This window comes from Saccopteryx bilineata, chromosome 5 (assembly GCF_036850765.1).
Source record: "Saccopteryx bilineata isolate mSacBil1 chromosome 5, mSacBil1_pri_phased_curated, whole genome shotgun sequence".
NCBI lineage: Eukaryota > Metazoa > Chordata > Mammalia > Chiroptera > Emballonuridae > Saccopteryx > Saccopteryx bilineata.
The window spans coordinates 133,619,001-133,639,527 of NC_089494.1; the positions used below are offsets into that span (position 1 = coordinate 133,619,001).

At 36.9% G+C, this 20,527-nt stretch overlaps 1 protein-coding gene across 9 annotated transcripts in view; it reads right to left on the reverse strand.

The window, feature by feature from the left end:
- Positions 1-1,268: 1,268 nt before the first annotated feature.
- Positions 1,269-20,527, reverse strand: part of WAC (WW domain containing adaptor with coiled-coil) — a 109,923-nt gene continuing 90,664 nt past the window's right edge. For 7 of the 9 annotated variants that reach the window (XM_066233355.1, XM_066233356.1, XM_066233358.1 and 4 more), the window contains 7 exons: positions 19,727-19,996; positions 17,298-17,420; positions 13,591-13,739; positions 9,347-9,468; positions 7,262-7,448; positions 6,162-6,289; positions 1,269-4,564 (listed from right to left, as the gene is read on the reverse strand). In XM_066233355.1, the coding sequence (XP_066089452.1) occupies positions 4,495-4,564; positions 6,162-6,289; positions 7,262-7,448; positions 9,347-9,468; positions 13,591-13,739; positions 17,298-17,420; positions 19,727-19,996 (1,049 nt within the window). In that variant the 3' untranslated portion in view covers positions 1,269-4,494. The remainder of the gene's footprint in view (positions 4,565-6,161; positions 6,290-7,261; positions 7,449-9,346; positions 9,469-13,590; positions 13,740-17,297; positions 17,421-19,726; positions 19,997-20,527) is intronic. The other 2 variants (XM_066233361.1, XM_066233354.1) reach the window with 1 other exon arrangement.

Genomic DNA, 20,527 nt, shown 5'->3' on the forward strand with positions numbered 1-20,527 from the left:
GTGTTTCCTGCCTATACCTGTCCTAAAAATTAGAACCTGGCTGGACATCAAGGCATCATCTTAACCAAAAATACGAGAATATCAGTCCCATTGAAGCCAGGACATAGTCCCCAACCCCTGTGACTCACACGGTCGTGCTCTTCAGTTCCTGCTGGTCCATCTCCCCAAGCTGATCACATTAGAAGAAGCATCTTGCTTCTCATTGGCTTATTTACTCCTAAAATGTGCTCACAGGAAACTCTTTAATTACTGGTTCAGTTGATTAATCTTGCCATAATGCTAACAAAACATTTGCAGTTAGGTTTTGGTAACCAATAGTAAATCGCAACAATTTCTTACAAGGAACGAAAAAGCTAGTTGTTTTTCCTATCTCCTAAGGTGAAGAACAAAATCAGTATTTGAAGAAAAATTTTTCTGTAACCTTTGTAAATTTTCTTCAATCTGTCTTTAGCTCTTCAGGATTCGTAATTCATTCAATAAGTATTTATGGAATACTCTGTATCACACTGTTCTTTTGAGGAAACCAGTGAACAATAGAGATGGCAGAGAAAGGCCTCTGAGCTGAACTTTAAGACTTTGACTGAATGGGCAGCAAAAGTGTACAAGTCTTGAAAAACAAACTCCCCAGGGCAGGGAAAATGCAAACCCTAGAGATGGTAATGCAGTGAGCAAGGGAGAAACCAGTTGATGAGACTGAGGTGACATTTAGGGGTTTAAACATGTAAATAACAGGAGCTTAGGCTTTCGTTCACACATGCGATTGGACCATGAACAGAACGTGTGGTTTCTATCCCACTCTGGTGGCTGCATGGAGAATAGACTGTGTGACAGCAGTGTTAAGATAGGCGCGAAGAGAAGGGTAAGGAGACTGTGGTAGCGTTCTGGTTCAAAGATGACTGTGGACTGGAGTGGTAAACATGGTGAGAAGCCACAGATCTAAGTACACCGTGAAGGCAGAGCCTGTGGATCTTGATGGCTTGAATAGAGGATGAGGGTGTTGAAAATGGGCACCCTAGAGAAGAGTCAGAAGCACAAGAGCTTTCTTAGAGAATCTGCAATATTAAATCAAACATCTGAGTTATGGTTGAGTGCAAAGAGATCAGGTTAACTTGGGTGAAACTGACCTTGAAGTGGTTCTTAAAGACAGGGGCTTAGATGAGATTTAACCAGGACGACCGTACTTCAAGGCATTCCCAAAATTCAGACATAAGAAAAAATGGGGTGGGGGGCTGTGGTTTACAATAAATTAGAACAGGATCTAAAGAATCTCAACTTTTAAGCCAAAATTTTTTATTGAAATACTGCAACTAGGAAATTATATTACAACTGACATGACACCTGCTATTAAAATTAAAGCAGTAATCTAATATTTGGTTTTTTAAAATGCAAATTATGCATTCTAAGACTTTCAAAACAGACTGTTCTGAAATAACTGCACAGTATAGTCAAAACATATTTATTACTTTTTAGTGTCATTTTGTACACTTCAGTACAAATACAAGAATATAGTCATAATTACATGTATTGAAACGAATTTCCGTATATTCAAACCCCACATCTAAGTACAGTAGCATTAAGTCCTGATTTAAGCCCAAATCAGAACCATAATAGTTTCGATTTGCAGAGTAACTTATTTCACTTCACGCCTACCTTCCTCCCCTGGGCAATAACTCCTTAAAGCTAAGGCTATTTAAACATAACAATAGATTATTTTTGAAATGGGTAACAATTCATTCTTTGCAAAGTTTTAAGCACCTCCTTTCCAAGATTTTACAAGTGTGAAACATATATAAAATTAGAAGATAAAACGGTTTGTTTGGGCTATTAAAAGCATGATGTCTTTCAAAAGACTGAAGCATGAAATTTTCAGTGTTAAAAATCTGGAGATATATAGTCCAAGTTTTAAAATTAAAAATTAGTTCAACTAGTTACACAGAAAAAAGAAATAGGGATGCTGGTTCTTCAGGGTAAAGAATTTCTAACAGACCCACCTTCACAAAATATTTTATTACAATATAGTATGAATATGTCCCTTTTAAAACAAACACCCTGAGGTTTCCTAGGGGCTATTTTTATATCCCTTTTCAAATTATTTGAACTAAGTTCTCCATCTAAACCAAAATGAGATACATATTCAAAACCATGGCAATAAGCCACCTAGATAAAGAATGTTCTCTGGTAGTATTCCTATTTTAATAAACAGTCCCTGGTTACCTCAAGAAGGTTAGTAGCTGGACACCGTATCTGTATTAAAGTGCAATATTTAAAATAATTTACTGTAGAATAATTCAAGTATTGTAAAAATAGTTACAAAAACTTTTAATTTTGTGTTTAAAAATTCACCAGGAAATTTCAAATCAGGCATCTTCTCTCTATATATATATCTTTGTGAGCAATTCATTTAGGGATGCAAACTTTTTTAAGCAAAGAAATAAGGTGATGTAAATCTATGATAAACTATTAGCAAGTCAAATTTACCATCTGATCAGGAAAACTTTGCCACCCAGGACTGTGCCCATAAGGGTTCTAGCTTAACACAGCTCTTTGGAGTTTCATTTACATGTACTAATCAAGTCCAGCAACTGTTAACAATCTCAAAATATAAACATTTCATGACAATATGATGTACATTTGTTTCTTCCTACATTTTAGAAGTATGCTCATTACAATAAAAAAAATCAGTTTCCAGTATAAGATTCTAATTCCTCTTAATTATACTGGAACATTTTTGTACTTTAGAAAATATCTACACTATTGTTACAGTTTATTTTTTAAAATTTATTTAAAAATCTGAACATTTTCCTCTATACTTTATGCTTAAAGCACAAGAGCAATTTCAAAATTTCATTATCCCAGACTGCAGTGAACATTAATGTCTGACATCACAGAATAAGCCCTTGGTGCTGGCAGTTCTCTAAAAGCACATGAACACATCTGCCTTGACAGGAAGAAAAAGACTCTAAATTTAAGTTGAGATTCTAAAATTAAGATTTTTCTGCATAAAGAAACCCTTGTGATTTGATAGATTACTGGCAATGTCATGCTAAGGCCACGTGATCAATATTTTAGCAAAGAAAAAAAAAGCCAAGGTAATTTTATAGTAGCAATAGTTTCTTTTTTTATTTTAATATACTTTAGGAAAACAATATACAAAGCTGAGCTTCTCCACCATTTCCAGCTAACAGTAGGAAGCTCCAATTACACAAATTTAGCGTTTTGTGATGGCTAAGAACAGCAGTCAGCACCAGACTTGAACAGTTAGCTACAACACAAACATCCTTCAAAATGAAATGTCATAATAGCAAGACAGGTAAACCAGGGTTTAACAAATGACAACCACTTGGGAAGTGACTTAGTCATTCTTGTTGAATTTCATAGTTCATTAAATTATCTTATACACATTTCCTGTTAATATGCTTTAAATGAAACCTCCCTTCAGGACTTATTTCAGTTAAGTATAAATATTCAACAAGAATAGTTCTAATAAAGAATCCCCAGGTAGTTCTTCTAATATGCATTTGACCAAAGGAAAAGAAAAATAACAATTCATTTATTTTAACATGTTTATTACAACAGATACAATTCACATGTGACTAGCTTTGTTTCCTCTTTCCCCTCACCCAACCATGTTCATTGGGCCATTTCTTCACATTTGAGCAATCAATGTACTTTCAGCACATGCGCCCAGCAGTACTTTTAGGTCCATTCCATTCTTACAGGGTGCAAATGGATTTCAATAATTTATACAAACAAGTGAATTATGCTCAATCACTGCAACTTTAAGCTACTGTACACAGGAATGAAAAGGTTAGAAAAAAGTGCCATAGCAACAGTGCCTTAAGAAAGGAGAAAAAAGAGGAGCCTTAAAAAATGGATAAAATCAGATCAAGTATTTCAGAGGGAAATGAAACACACGGGAAATGAAAAAACATTTCTCTGCAAAACAAATGGAGAAGCACTGCTCTTGATCAGGTGCAAGTGTAGACACGGTTGTCCCATGATATTGTACACTGCCCGTATGGTTCAGAATTGTATTCTCCTCAGACACAGATCGCTGGCGCTTGCACTGAATTTTTGAAAATGCAAGATTTCTGAATGATAAATTAAACCCTCCCCCATCCGGTTTTTTTTTTTTTTTCTTAAAAAAGCTAATTTTGCAGACAGGTTTACATGTAAAAGGCTAGGTATTTAGCCACCTCAGCATTGATTAGTTTTGGATGTCTAAGCTCATTACACATGGCTTCCCATGGCTTCACTCTACAAAACATATTTACAACGTGAAGAATACATCTACATTAAATCTACATTTCAAGGGTTTTACAAATCAATCTGTCTCTTTCCCTTGAATTAACTCTCACAGACCCCCTTCCCCTTGTCATTTCCTTTGCCCAGCTTAACGGTCCAAAGTCTACGTAACTGCAGCTCAAAAATGTTAAGATTGGGCAAGAGATTTATAGTTCCTGTACTCAAAACCATGTGTGGTTATTCACATCTTCACACCATGAAGGAATTCTGATTTTTTAGCTTTTCGAGTTCCTTAATTTGTTGTCTCAAAAATAGTATCCTGAAAAAAATAAGAAGGCATTAGAACTGTGTGGTCATATAAATATTACAGAAGAATCAAACTTTTAACAACAAAAATCTCTTAAAGAAAATGAGTACTAGTAAGACAAAATAATAAACTGACTAGTGTACAGTTAAGACAAAATAACTACTAAATATATGATATACAGTACCTCAGGAAGTTAGAATGTTTTCTAACAACTTCTCAATAATTAATTTGAATTAAAGATTTATTTAAAATGTAGTGTTCACTGTATCATCACACACAATGGCAGTAGATATTAAACATAAGATAAACTTCTATTGCTCATTTTCTGCACTACCAGATAGTAAGTCTGGAATTAACCAGGTGCAAGAGGCTCATCATTTTGACTAATTGTTCTTAATACAAATGCAGGTTCATAAAAATGGAGCCAAGTCAAAGTCCCACAGACATGTCTTTTTAAAACAAAAAATAAAACACAAACTCCACAGCTAAGTATATTCCCATGAACTTCATACAAATCTTTCCCACTGATTCCTCTTTCTGGTGAACCATAACTTTTATGGCCTATACCAGGGAATTAGGCAAAATAATGTATTGGCTCGAGATTTGACTATGTACACTGTTTTAACAAAATACAATAAAAAACAGTATACTTTTTAAGAAATTAAATCATCTATCCAGCAGGCCAAAATGTAGTTAAGTTTTACGTATGTTCAGAGCAATCCTAGAGTAAAGAAATCCCAGGTGATATTCAAAACATACCTCCAAATATTTTAGTAATTGAAACATTAGATAAAAATTCAATTTTTCTGAGTTTACTATAAATCCCAAGTTGGTACTCTGCCAAAAAGTAGTGTTTTCATGACAAGATTAACACCACTTTATATAGACAGGATATAAAGCAATTTTTACACTAATGCTCACAAGAATTAGGGAATCAGGGAACGTGCAGATACTCCAGTACTTTCAGCCTTCTGTATAGTGCATTTTCTCCAATAAAAGTTGCTTTTGCATTTCATTTGCATAATCGAGCAACTTTCTTTGTTGTTTGCTTTTCTGATGTTCTAATTAATCAAATGCTTATTTTTTTATCACTTCATATTCATTTTGAAATATCCTCTAATTTTTGTGAGCAGTAGATGTAGCTATCCTACTTGAAGATACCAGATTAAGAAGAGACAATAAGTTTATTTAGGTGGAAACAATTATAAAAACAGGTATGTATCACTGAACTTGCTGAACAACTAAATTCTTATTGTAATTTCTAAAGATCTATTGGTTATACAAGCGTGATGCAGTGATTTAAAATTTCAACTCAGGAAGTCTCTTCAATTCAATATACCTCTCAATTCAAGAGTGACCCTTTATAATTAGTTGCTAATTTCACTTTTTAAATAATACACTACTATACCGTTTAGTTATAGCACAAGAAAAAACATCTAATGAAGCATTTCCATAGGTTAAGAAAAATGAAATAGTTATTACATTATACAAATGAGTTACATTTTTATGAAACATGATACAATACCAAAGAAACATTAAATTTCCTTGCTGATACTTAGTTATGTTCTTCAGTCCTATTTGAAAAAAATTATTTCAGTGAAAAACTTACCTTTGCTCTCTCAATGTCGCTTGAATTTCACATACTCTGACTAAAGATCTTAAATTTTTTAATTCAGTACAGATTTCTGACATATGAACGCTCCCCATGTTATGAGCTTCTTCCCTCAATCTTGATGCCTATATTAAAGAGAAACACATAAAATATAAGTCACATTCACATATAAAAAATAAAACATTGAATCTTTAAGAAGTTTATACCAAGATTACAAAATACTCCTTCTCCTTTAAATACACAAAAATGCTGGTCAATCTAAGGGGGAAAATAATTTCCTTTTAAAAAAATTGTCTCATGGTGAAAGACACTTATTTTAAAATTTGCACATCAGGCTTTGAGAAGACAATATTGCCCATCTCAGAATAGTATAGGATAGGATGACTCATGACTTATTATTAATAAAAGATGCTGGGTTGGACTAGGCAAAGTTCAGGTGTAACACCGATAAAAGGGCCTCACTGTATTACTATATCATGAGATACACAATGACTCCGTGAGCTTACGGAACAATTCAGATGGTAAGTTATATGGTATAAGGGAGAAACCAATGGCAATAATTGCAATGTCCTAAGGTCCCTTGTCCCAAAACAAAAATGTTTAACTTCTCGTAGCTTAGTCTAGTGGGGGAGAGGTAAGATTAACAGTACTAAGTTTCTAAAACTATCAAAATGGCTGCATGAAAAAGCACACTGGCTTTGAGACACATTACTGTATTAACAGGGTGACCTTGTTATAATCCATTTAGTCTTCAGGGCTTCTTTGATAAAAAGAAAACTCATCATCTGCACTGGTTAGAAGTTTTAAGTGCAGAAAATGAAGCACTTGGTACAGAATTGAATGCCAAGTACTTGATAATAACATAATATATAATGATAATTATATTAAAACATTTTATGTGAAACCACAGATATTTATAAATATCCTACAGGTAAGTATATATCAAATATTTTATAAAATAGCTAGATAACCTACTTAGAAATTAGTTGTTTTAAATATAGCTTGAATTTAGCAGTCCAGGTTAGAGTTTCTAAAAGTAGAAGTTATATGTTTTAGTCATCCAAAGGTAATCATCTGCTCTGAATCATGTAACGTACCTGCTTCTCTGCATGGTCTGCAGGCCATCCTTGAACATGTTTTATGAGATTTTCATTGAAGTGTGCTGCTAGTGAAGGTGTTAATGAACATGGAGTTCGGGTAGATGAATTCTGTGGTACAACTGCTGCATTTGATGCATTACTACCAGAAGTATGATTTGGACCAGGTGATGGACTTCTCTGGCTACTGGAAAAGAAAACACAATTGATATGTCAAGTAGTTTCTAGGTATCCCAGATATTGTCTGCTGCAAATACTTTTTCTACTAAAGATACCCAAATACCTAAGAAAAATGTTATTCTAACATTAGGTAAACAGAATTTAAAATTCAAAGTACATTTATATCATGTACTCTTCAATACACTTTCTGGGGGAAAAAGCTCTTTAAACACTAATGTCAGAGTCCTTTAAAATAACAGTACTCTCCAAGTGTTACAACAGAATCTGACGACCGTACACTACAAACATTAATAAGAATGTCAGTAAGAAATGATCACATTGTAACAGCGGTAAGATAAAAGGTTCACCTGAATATATCTCTGGTACAAGTGAATAAGGAAGGGACAATGAACACTGTTGTCGTTTAACCTCAGAACAGAGTGTTGGATCAGAGGGTGAAATAATGAGGAGCAGATTACAGGCAATTTATTGGACAGCAATGAATGAGTTTAGTGGCAAAATAAGACCAAATAACACTATGAGATTAGTTATCTTTTTTTATTTTATTTTATTTTTTGTATTTTTCCAAAGCTAAAAACGGGGAGAGACAGTCAGACAGACTCCCACATGCGCCCGACCGGGATCCACCCAGCACGCCCACCAGGGGCCACGCTATGCCCACCAGGGGGCGATGCTCTGCCCCTCTGGGGCGTCACTCTTCCGCGACCAGAGCCACTCTAGTGCCTGGGGCAGAGGCCAAGGAGCCATCCCCAGCGCCCGGGCCATCTTTGCTCCAATGGAGCCTCAGCTGTGGGAGGGGAAGAGAGAGAGAGTGAAGAAGGAGAGGGGGAGGGGTGGAGAAGCAGATGGGTGCTTCTCCTGGGTGCCCTGGCCGGGAATCGTACCCGGGACTTCTACATGCCAGGCCGACGCTCTACCACTGAGCCAACTGGCCAGGGCCATTAGTTATCTTTTTTAAAAGCTGTATGGTTTAGGCGAGGGTTTGGGGAAATGGTTGTGAGAACCAAAAACTTAATCACTCAAATTAATTTCCTACTTGTTTCACCAAACTCAGCTCTGAATGAATTTCAATTATTTCCAAAAACTAAATCTCCCAAAGGATGAAGAGTTTTAATCACTTGAGAATACCTAAAATAAAACTGTAGCCCTAAAGAGAATTTAAAAGAATTTTCCAATACTGTTCTGAGCAATGGGAACACTGCTGGAGTAAGCAGACAGCTTCCCAAGGTGATTATTGTCAAGCGAACAACTCTCATTTGGATGTGTAATTTCTGAAATGCTTGTTTAGAAAACAACAATAAGAAACAACACAAATTATTTTGCCACCTCATAGAAAGAAATATAGGAAAATCAATTAAATGAAAATCATTTAAGTTGTATTTGTTCATTAACAAAGCAAAGTGACAACACACACTGGAGCGCTTTCTGAGAAGCAGTCCTGTGGGGCAGCTGAAGGGAACAGGAATGTTAACACACCGGCTGGCAACACTGACCCAGCTTCTGATGTGAGAGTTCTGGGTACATCAATACACTCAAATTAAACACTGCTACACGGAGGTTAAAAATGACGTTTCATTTCTAACAAATAAAAGTATTATAAAACTATATACCCTTTTTGTACAAGTTATCACATATTGTTACTCTCTCATCATAGTCTATTAAGTGAAATTCTAAAGAAAGAGCCACTTTCCTCAGAATAACCCAGGCTTCACTACTAGAGACAAAAATCAACTTGTTGCTTCCTGCAGATTTGCCTTTGTGGATTCTGTAATATATAAAACTATGGCTATTCATGGATTCTTCCAAGATGAAGTTCTAGTATACACATATTTATAATATGTGAACAATGCAGAATGGCATATTAAGGAAAAATTAATGATGTGTCAACATATAACATCAACTTACTTTGAGCGCTGAAGGCTTCTAGGAGAGACAGGTTCATGACCTTGTGGTTTGTCAGCAGTTATAGGCTGCTGCTGTGTGGCCGATTGTGAAACTGGTCCTTGCTTAACCACTGGAGTTGTAACCTGAAATGTCAAAATCTGGTAAGACAGGCTTCTATTACATTGGCAAACGGCATAGAAACTAGAAAAAAAGCAAAAGTTCTATCAATAAAACTTCCCAATTATCTTTATTCAGTGATTTTTAAGATAAAAAAATTGTCCTAAATTGTTTCATAAGATTAATATTAGTGATACAGACAGACAATAGTTCCCCCACCTATTCTGAGGGGATACATTTCAAAACTTCAAGAGGCCTGAAATTAGTACCGAATCATATATATATATAACATAATTTTGTTCAATGCAGTTTCATTATAAAATTGATAGAAATCTACCCTCTGTTTATAACAATTAGCCTTCAGTAAAGGTGGTTTCATTATACATTGCTTTGCTTAAAGTTACGGAACTTATTGATGGTATTAAAGAGTCAGTTACTGTATATATTGTTTTCCTCCTATACATACATATCTGTGATAATGTTTATGAATTAGTCACAGGAACAAATTAACAAGTAATAACAGAATAATTATAACAATATACTGTAATAAAAGCTGTATGAATGTACTCTCTCTGATAACTGAAGTGGCTACTCAGTGACTTATATAGTGTGGATACATTGGACAAAGGGATCTCAAGTGGGGGGGGGGATGAAACAGGGTACTGTGAGATCTCCTCACGGCACTCAGAACAGTATGCAATTTAACTTAGGAATTCTTCATCCTTGGAATTTTCAATTGAATATTTTTAAAAGCAGTTGACCACAGATAACTGAAATTGTGGATAAGGGAGGGGAGACTAACTACTTAACTATGTATTGTCATTCAGACCCCAAATTCACATATCTCTCCAAATCTAGTTAATAATCTTAAATACCATAAAATCTAGAGGTTCAAAAAAGTAGAATGAGTTTCCAAAGGTCATAGAAGCGAGTCACGGTTTGAGACTTGGATCTAATTTCTTTTTAAAATGGCACAAAGCCATAAAATGACTTTCTTTGCACACTAACATAAGAAATAAGTTCTCCTGATTCCGAGCCCAGTTTTCTTTCCAAGACACTAACAGTGCTGACGGTCACATGCTACACAGCCTTTTGGTGAAGGAAGGTGCATAAACAACAGAGGTCCCGATGTAAGATTAACAGCTGGATATTCCTAATGCCTAGTGACATCTTAGCCCCTCAGTGATATCCTGGCTATTTTCAAGGCACAGCATAACAAATCATATAAATATTTATATTGTGATACCACTGCCTACAGCATTCTGTACATTAACATGCTGTCCGGGTTTTGTAGCTTAGGAGCTGGAAAGGAACAATACTTATCACCACAAAATATATCTATATGGCATAAGGCTTGCTTTAGGCTAATTAATTTTAAGAAACAGAAGACATGGGAGAAGCTCTGAAGACCAAGTTCTCCCCCTTTGTAAAAGACATTTATATTTGCAAGGAAAACTTCCATTTGTAAGGCTGTCTCCCTCAGTGTTCAGGTGCAGGGGAACGACCACATCTACAGAAATGCTAATCAATGCTCAAGACAAGAACTTCGATATGCATACCAACCTTACCCTCTTCTTGGCTTTTAACCTCCCCTGATTCCCCTTACCCCCAACATCTTCTTTAATCTTCAGCTGAAGATGGTATTTAAGGTAGTGGCTTCAGCCATTGTGGTGAGCTACTTAGTTTTTCTGAATCTTTCCCATGTGACCAGGAGGGTGTATATTACCATTAAACTTTTGTTTGTTTACCTCTTGTTAATCTGTTGGGGACCGAATAAATAAACAGGGTATTTCTGCAATCTGGACAGAGGTGCTGGGCCCAAACCCCACCTCATTTGCCTGGTTGACAGGGAGCTACACCTGATTCTCATTTGTCTCACCCATGTTCTCCAGAGGAGGCTGGAAGCTAGTTTCTTATTAGTGTAAAGTAGATTTGGATGGTATGGTGGGGGTTGTCTTTGAGTTGCCTTGGAAACTTAATTGAATTGGTGATGGACCACAATTTTTCTATGAATAAAAGTGGATGTGCTTCTGGGAGCACTAACATTATGGCTAAGGAACAGCAGAGACTGTGTGCCGTGGCGTCCTCCTGAACCCGTGTGTGTGTGTGTGTGTGTGTGTGTGTGTGTGTGTGTGTGTATCTTTAAGTCCCTGTCTATCATTCATTTCAATTCCATACCTTTTCCCGTTCAAGACCCCATAATAGACTCGTCATGGCTGGACCGCAACATTAATTTGTTTTATTACAGGATGTCTCAGTCAAGCCAGACAGGTGCAGGGATAATTACCTTTTCTCCCCTACAGAGCAAAAGACACCACCACATAGCCTAGGTGAGCAGCAGGCTGTACCACTGAGGTTTTGTGCACCTGCACTCCATGATGTTCGCACAACGAAAAAGCTGCCTAATGAAGCATCTCTGAGAACGTATCCCCATCGTTAATGTTACTCCATCATATAAATACAGCTGCTTAAATTTCAACCACATATAGAGACAAAGTACAGACTGGTTATCAGAGAATAAGCAATGGCCCACATAAAATTCAACTGGAGTGATCATCAAAGAGATGTCACCCTACACAGATAGACCAAGAGGTCCATGGCTGCCAGTGGGGATACATTTACTATTCATATACAGGTGTCAGAGAGGACAAATACAGGCAGTTTTAAATATAATCCCCAAATAAAGGTACAAAGGTAGATGCAGCCTTTGCGATTAAGTCACATCCCCTAGGCAGCAGAGTTTTTCATTTGAGGTTGTTTTTTTTTTAATGATTATTCTCCCAAATAAATCTATATGGCTCAGTTACTTCTGAATATAAAAGAACTTGTTCTTTTATTACAAACATTTTATAAGATCACATGTCCACTTATTTTTAAAAACTTGAAAAAGTTTTTGAATGCAAAAATTTATAGCCATCTGCTTAAGAGATTGGAAGTACTAATTTTGATAATTGACTAAAATAAATACTACCATTTGTTTCACTTTTAGTCATCATTTGCTGTACTCTTAAGATACTGTCTTGGGATAAGTTTTAAGCATTAAGATCTATTTTACTGAATCTCATATTTTAACTCATCTCCCATCAAAATATAAACAATAAGGAATCATGTAAACTAACAATTATAACTCAGGATTTTAAAAATCAAACTACACTGACCCTAAACACATGCAGGTAAATGGCTGAAACAGGTGGAGATGAACCAACAGAAGACCTGAGGGCTGGCCCACCACCCATGTCAAACTACGTCTCAATGCATTTTTTATGTTTAGACTTCTGCTTATGATTTTGTTTGAAGAATTCTTTGGGTTTGAAACAGCTCATTGCTTTTACAACAACTAAAAAGAATCTTCTCCTACATTTACCATTAAGAGTAAACAAGTCCAATATATATATACCAACTTCCAGATCTCGGTGTTTTACTGGTGGCATGCTTCAAAGCAAAGCTTGAATGTGACTGGGATTGGGGGTTATGAATTTGGGGGCAAGCTCCAAATGATGTAGTATAAAATTTGACTAAAGCACTTTAGAGTACTATTCATAGTCCAATAAGAAAAGAACAACAATTTTCTAAAAGCTCTGAAGAGAGCCATCCATGTAAGATTTTGCTTGGACCAACACAGGCACACAGCTTAGTATCAAAGACTTAAGTCTCAAATTGACACTACCAGAAAAACTAGATTTAACTAAAGGTTTAATTTTCTCATCTACTAATTGAGTCAAATATTTGAGTCTCATGATGTGAATGTTAAACATAATACATTTAAAGCTCTTAGCACAGAAACTGACTTATGTCTAAAATAAAAGTATGGGGGAAAAGACATGGAAAACATGTTTTCTCATCTCTTTTAGATTTTGATAATTCTACAAATATTAAGATTCAATTAGTATACTCTGCTTTATCCTGCTTTCCATGTCACAAATCCCAAACTGGCAAAGAGAAGAATCAGTGCATAAACACAGCACAGGTCCAATTCCCTCCTTCATCCTTCAATTAACTGAGAGGTTCTAACCTGCATCTATTCACACTCACCTGTTATTCACGCCACCCCTTCCTTCTTCCTGGCTTTTTTTATAATACAGATTCTAAAACATCATTAAACTTAACTAAATCATTTCTTTTCTCAAGTTTCCCTGAAGGCAACATACCTTTGGTTGTGATGAAACAGGAGGAGTACTAATCAAAGGTTTGATAGGGACTGTATTAGTTTGAGGTGTGCTTATTCTTGGAGACACATAGGATCTTGGGGACGATGCATCAGATGTTAAAGACATTGGAGACTGATTAGATGGCTGGGCTGCAGAAGAATGAAGGAGTTAATTTCTAGTGAACAATCTCTGTAATACATTTGAGAATCTTTGCATCTCTGCACATGCATCCCCCGCCCCCAAGAAAATACTACCTAAAAGTCGGGATGTGAGATACTCATCAGGGCCACCCTGGCTATATGAGCTGTGTGCTACAGATAAGTAACACCCAGTGTGGCGTACTCACTTCTAAGGCTAGGCAAGAAGGTAAGTCTGAACCCATTCTAACATGGAAGGCCTCTTCACCATCCATTATTTCTTCGTCTACATTGAGGCTCAGGTTCCACCTTAGTCTATTGCCTCATGAGGCTATCTAGAGAATTGATAAAGTCTTTTCACTATTATGCAGTGGTACCTTGAGATATAAGTTTAATTCGTTCAGTAACCGAACTTGTAAGTCAGTCAACTCATACATCAAACAAATTTCTCCCATTTAAAATAACTGAAATAGATTTAATCCGTTCCAGCCCTGTGAAACATCCTCTAACCACCCTAAATTATGAAAAAAGACAAGTTTTTAATTAAGAAACACACATGTATACTTTAACAATGCATAACAAAATATATGAAGTAAAAGAAAAAAGTGTTAGTACTGTATTCCTACCTTGGAGACAGACGAGTGGGGCTAACAAAGGTGAATGGCGGAGGGGGGATGGAGGGAGGAGGGATGCAGGCACTGTAGACACGTAAACTAAAACTGCACTTTCTTAACACTAAATGTAAACTAAAACTTCATTTTCTTTAAACAAAACTAAAACTGCACTTTCTTTACTTAAAATGAAACCACAAAAACTTAATTGTAAAAAAAAAATGCATTTTCTTAACTTTAAACTTCACCTAAGCTTAACATTATGTATTTTTCATTTAATCATCACCTGTTTTTGCCTTTTTGGCTGCACTTTTGGCACTTTCACTTGCAGGGCTTTTGAATAAAAATCTATCCAAAGAGGTTTGCTGTTGCCTGCTTTTAAAATGTTACGGAAATGTGACAAACAAGTGTCATTAAAAAGTGCTGAAGCATGAACAGTTGAAACTTTTTCTGGGTGTTTCTTTTCAATGAAACTTGAAAGCTTCTCCCACATTGCCAGCATGTCTTTAATTTCACTTGTAGAAATCACTTCCTCCGACGCTACCTCCTCCTCACTACTAATCTCTTGCAGAAGCTCCGTATGTTGCATCACTTGTAGCTCCTTCGACTCCTCAGTTGAGAGTTCCTCCTCATGTTCCTCAACGAGTTCCTTTATGTCACCCTCATCTACCTCCAGACCCAAGGACTTTCTGAGGGACACAATCTCCTCCAATGCTTCTACCTCGGTCTTGGTCTCTGGTCTGAATCCTTTAAAGTCCCTGTCTGCAACAACATCAGGCCATAACTTTTTCCATGCTGAGTTCAAGGTTCTTGTAACCTCTTGCCATGCCAAGTCAATAATCTGTAAACATATCATGATGTTGTAGTGATCTTTCCAAAACTCTTGAAGGGTTAGATTTGTATTCTCAGTCACCTCAAAGCAGCGGCAGAACAAGTGCTTTGTGTAAAGCTCTTTAAAGTTGGAAATGACCTGCTGATCCATAGGTTGCAAGATTGAAGTCGTGTTGGGTGGGAGGTAGAGGACTTTCACAAATTTGAACTCATCGAGAATGTCATCTTCAAGACCAGGTGGGTGGGCTGGAGTATTTTCAAGGATTAGTAATGCTTTCATCGGGAGTTTATTTTCTTGAAGATATTTCTTCACTGCAGGACCAAAGACGAGATTTACCCATTCAGTAAAAAAATGCCGCATAACCCATGCCCTAGCATTGGTGTGCCACATAACCTGCAGTTTTTCTTTAAGAATCTTGTGAGTCTTACAGGCTCAAGGATTTTTGGAATGATACACTAGCAGTGGCTTTACTTTACAGTCACCACTAGCATTTGCACACAATGCAAGTATCAGACTGTCCTTCATGGGTTTATGGCCTGGCAGCTTCTTCTCCTCTGCGGTGATGAAAGTCCTCTGGGGCATTTTTTCCCAAAACTATCCTGTTTTGTCACAGTTGAACACTTGCTGGGGGATGTAGCCTTCCTTTGCGATAAGCACAGCAAAAAGTGTGATGTAATCCTCAGCTGCCATAACGTCAGCACTTGCAGCTTCACCATGCCTCACCACCGAGTGGATACCAGATCTCTTCTTGAAATTTTCAAACCAGCTGTGACGTGCCTTAAACGTATCTTCTGCCTCTTTTGAGGTTGATGGTTCTTCTTTCTTCTTCAAGTCGCTGTAAATAATATGTGCCTTTTCGCATATTACAGTCTCCGTCACTGTATCTCCTGCCAGCTCTTTCTCTTTCACCCACACCAGCAGAAGCTTCTCCATTTCTTCATGGATATTTGTCCTTAATTGGGACAGAATTGTAGTTCCTTTAGCTGAATTTGCACTTTTGATGGCATCCTTTTGTTTAAGGATGGTAGAAATTGTAGATGTATTGTGGTCGTACAGCTTTGCCAGTTCAATCACTCAAACCATGCTCATGTTTTTCTATTATTTCTTGCTTTACTCCTGTCGGTATCATTCTGTTCTTCTTCTCACCACTGTCCTTTATACTCACTTTCTTCGGCCCCATGTTAGCACACACAAAAGTTAGTAAAAAATTCAAAAATGATGCAAGAACGAGTAGAGTGCACGAGATTCAACTTGATTCTGTGGGTAACAGTGAGAAAGAATGAGATGCTGGTACTGTGCTGCCGATACTGGACTCATGCGCCAATGCATCAACTAGCAGCAGTTTCCTGAATCATGACTCGTATCTCGGAATTTTGCTCAGATCTTAAGAATTCATATGTTAGTCTGCTTGTATCTCAAGGTATCACTGTACTTCAGTTTTAGATCAGTTATTCCTGTTCAATTTACCAGCTTTCTGAATTGGGGCTTGGGTAAGAGTCAAAGCGACCCTTTCATTTCTCCTTTATCCCTGTGTCTCTCTCCACTGAATAACATCACAGAAGAGGAAGATGGCTATTTCAAGGCAAGACTTGTGCTTTTCTGTATCCATATCTTCTAGTCAAAAACCATCTAACATCAACCTGATCCAAACTTCAACTCTTAAAATGTACTCAACTCTTCACAACGATTGAGGGCGTATCATCATTTATTTTCAGCTCTAAAGTAAACTATCTCAACAATAACTTAATTTCAGCATAAAATATATATTGCATTGCAGATTTGATGGCAATTATTTTAAGATGGTAAAGCCTCTTTCACCCAAAAAGTATATAAAGGGAGACCTGACTTGGGGCAGTGGACACATAATGCAATAGATAGCTACTGTATTGCAGAATCATGCACCTAAAACCTGTACACTTCTATTAACCAAGGTCACCCTCAATAAATCCAATAAAAAAAATAAACAAGATGAGGTATATAAAAACACTACTCTATAGTGACGGTAAAAAAAAAATCAAACATAAAATAAAACCATTACTATAGCAAAAAAGCTCAAAGATGAAATGATTTGCTAGAAATCCCCCCAAATCAAGATACAATGCTGAAGATATCTAAGAATATGAATACCTTGTGTAGAGAGTTGAGCAGCCTGAGAAATCAGAGAGGTTATGTTGAAAGCTGATGGTCCAGCAGTAAGAAACTTATGAATTATAGACTGCAACGAGGCTTGTGTCACAGCTGCTGTAAGAACTAAAAATATATCTTAAATTAAAATAAAACAGAGGCATATGTGGCATTAATAACAACTTAAAAATTCAGAAAGAACATAGAAAAAACTAGAGTTGTATCGAACTAGAACTGTCAAAATAAAGATCTTGATGACAGGAGTCATAGAATGGGTCTAGAGACGTGAAATAACCAGAGGCAGAGGACAAGAAATTTAATGGGATTATGATCAAGAAAAAGAGTAGTTTCCTTTACAGTAAAATTCTCCTCTCTGAGACTTAAAAAACAGTAACATGAGCATTCACTGGAACTCCTGATTATACCATGAATCTATTCCCATATAGATAAAATGCTCAGTTTCTTAACTATATAAATGGTAGCTATTTAAACAGATTGCTTTTTTAGACAAGCCGACCACTCAAACCCCTACATCAAGACCCACTCCAACAATCTTTTAAGAATGAGTATTAAGAGGAAAAAAGCTGGGCACTTAGGAAAGCCATAAGAGCTTTTGTTACTAGCATTTTCTTATGCTATCATTTCTTGAAACTGTATACCAGTTCCATTTCGCCTAATAAAGAGCTAACCTATCAAACAAGACAATGGCATGGTTACCTTAGACCAGAGGTCGCAAACCACGGCCTGTGAGCCATATGCGGCTCAATCATATAGAGGACGTTTTTAGCAAAGGCTAGCTTAGGAGTACCCTAATTAAGTTAATAACAATGTACCTACCTATATAGTTTAAGCTTAAAAAATCTGGCTCTTAAAAGAAATTTCAATCGTTGTACTGTTGATATTTGGCTCTGTTGACTAATGAGTTTGCCGACCACTGCCTTAAACAATAAAATCAAAATACAGAAAAGCTGAGGACAGTAAGAACAAAAGATTAATGACCAACTAGCCTGCAATAGCTCCATTTTTTTTGTGTGTGTATTTTTCTGAAGTGAGAAGCAGGAGGCAGAGAAACAGACTCCTGCATGTGCCTGACTGGGATTCATCAGGCATGCCCACTAGGGGGTGATGCTCTGTCCATCTGGGGCGTTGCTCTGTTGCAACTGGAGCCATTCTAGCACCTAAGGCAGAGGCCATGGAGCCATCCTCAGTGCCCGGGCCAACTTTGCTCCAGTGGAGCCTTGGCTGCAGGAGGGGAAGAAAGAAATAGAAAGGAGAGAGGGAAGGGTGGAGAAGCAAATGGGTGCTTCTCTGTGTGCCTTGGCTGGGAATCGAACCTAGAATTTCCACAAGCCAGACCGATGCTCTACCACTGAACCATCTGGCCAGGGCATAGCTCCATTTTTTTTTTTAAATTTTTCTGAAGTGAGAAGCAGGGCGGGGGCAGGGGGGAGGCAGACAGACTCCCATATGTGCCCCACCAGGATCCACCCAGCATGCCCACCAGGGTGTGATGCTCGGCCCCTTTGGGGCGTTGCTCCACTGCAATTAGAGCCATTCTAGTCTTCAGCGCCCGGGCCAACTTTGCTCTTCCCCTCCTTGGCTGTGGGAGGGGAAGAGAGAGACTGAGAGAGAGAGAGAAGAGGGGAAGGAGTGGAGAAGCAAATGGGCACTTCTCCTGTGTGCCCTGGCTGGGAATCAAACCTGGGACTTCCACACACTGGGCTGATGCTCTAACGCTGAGCCAACTGGCCAGGGCCGGGCATAGCTTCATTTTTAAGATAAAGAATTCAACCATATAAAAATGTAAGAAAATAAAAATTTTTGCAATGCTCTTAGGACTTAATGTTTGAATCTAAATGGTTTACAAATTAAGAGTACAGTATATACTTTTATTCAGACTTCCTTGCAATCACTGCCTGAAAGTTTTCACGTACTGAAAAGTGAAGCTGGAATTAACACAATAAACTATGAAAAAGAGCCAAATGCTATGTTATCCATTACCTCCCTTCACAAAATATTTTCAAGTATTAATTACCTGAGTTCCTACCATTCTAGTAATCAGCATATTAAACATTCCAAATAATTGCCCATAGACAGGATTTTTTTAAAAAAGCTAAAAAATCAAGTGTTTTTATATCAAGTTTAGCAAATGCTTTTTACTTGCAAAACAGCTTATTTCCAGTTAACTACCAGTATATACCAGTAGTTATGGTATATATGATATATATGATGAGTTCTGAAAAATACACAGAAAACCCAATATTAACTCAACTATAATAATACGACATTATGGGAGATATAAATTCCAAATAATAAAGTACAAATATAAATTTCAAAATGAAACAAAGACCACTCCTAAAAATGGAGATTTTACTAATTACATAATTTTATACACAAGTTAGTTTTTAAAAATTATTAGCATGAAAATTTACCTTCGTTTATTTTGGATATGTCCACATTAGAATTATTGAGTTGCAGTGTAGCTTGCAAAGCAGGAAGCAATTGTCTAAGAAGATTTGGATCCTGAAGTAATGGAGGTATTGGTGACTGCGGAACAGGAGAAACAGGGATAGCTGAAGCAGATGTTGGAGGTGCAGATGTAGGGTTCAGTCCGGAGGAAGAGGACGTGGAAGGAGTTGTGCAAGAATGTGATACAGATTTGTCTCCTGGTGTCGATTCTAAATAAACAGGAGATAATAAGGCTGAAAAAAAAATTACTCAAATAGAGGAAACTGGAACCAATATCTAACAAGTTACTTCCACATGCCAGGCACCCAACCTAAGTAATGTCATTTAAACTTTGCAAGTTAGCACACAGAAGAGACTCTGTAAACATGACTGACTAGAATGATGAGGTAGGCATTATTATGCCCTGATTTTACTGGTGAGACACCTGGAAGACTGCATACTTGCTTTATGTCACAAAACCTGGTAAATACCTGGGTATTCAAACCACACTCATATCTGATTCTGAAAATACTGCAATATTTATTAGTAATGCTGTTTTAACCATATTTGCATGTTAACTACACATTCAAGTAGTTCCACTAGGATAAAGGAACAATATTATTCTCCAGGACTAAATGCTATATCTTATAAAATAACTTAAGGTGAAAATATCTATGAGTAAAATAACAAGCTGCCTAAACATAACACATCATGCACATCAGGACAGGCAGCGGCGTGGGCAGTCCTGGCCTAGGCTAAAGGTATGATAGACAACTAGTGTGTAC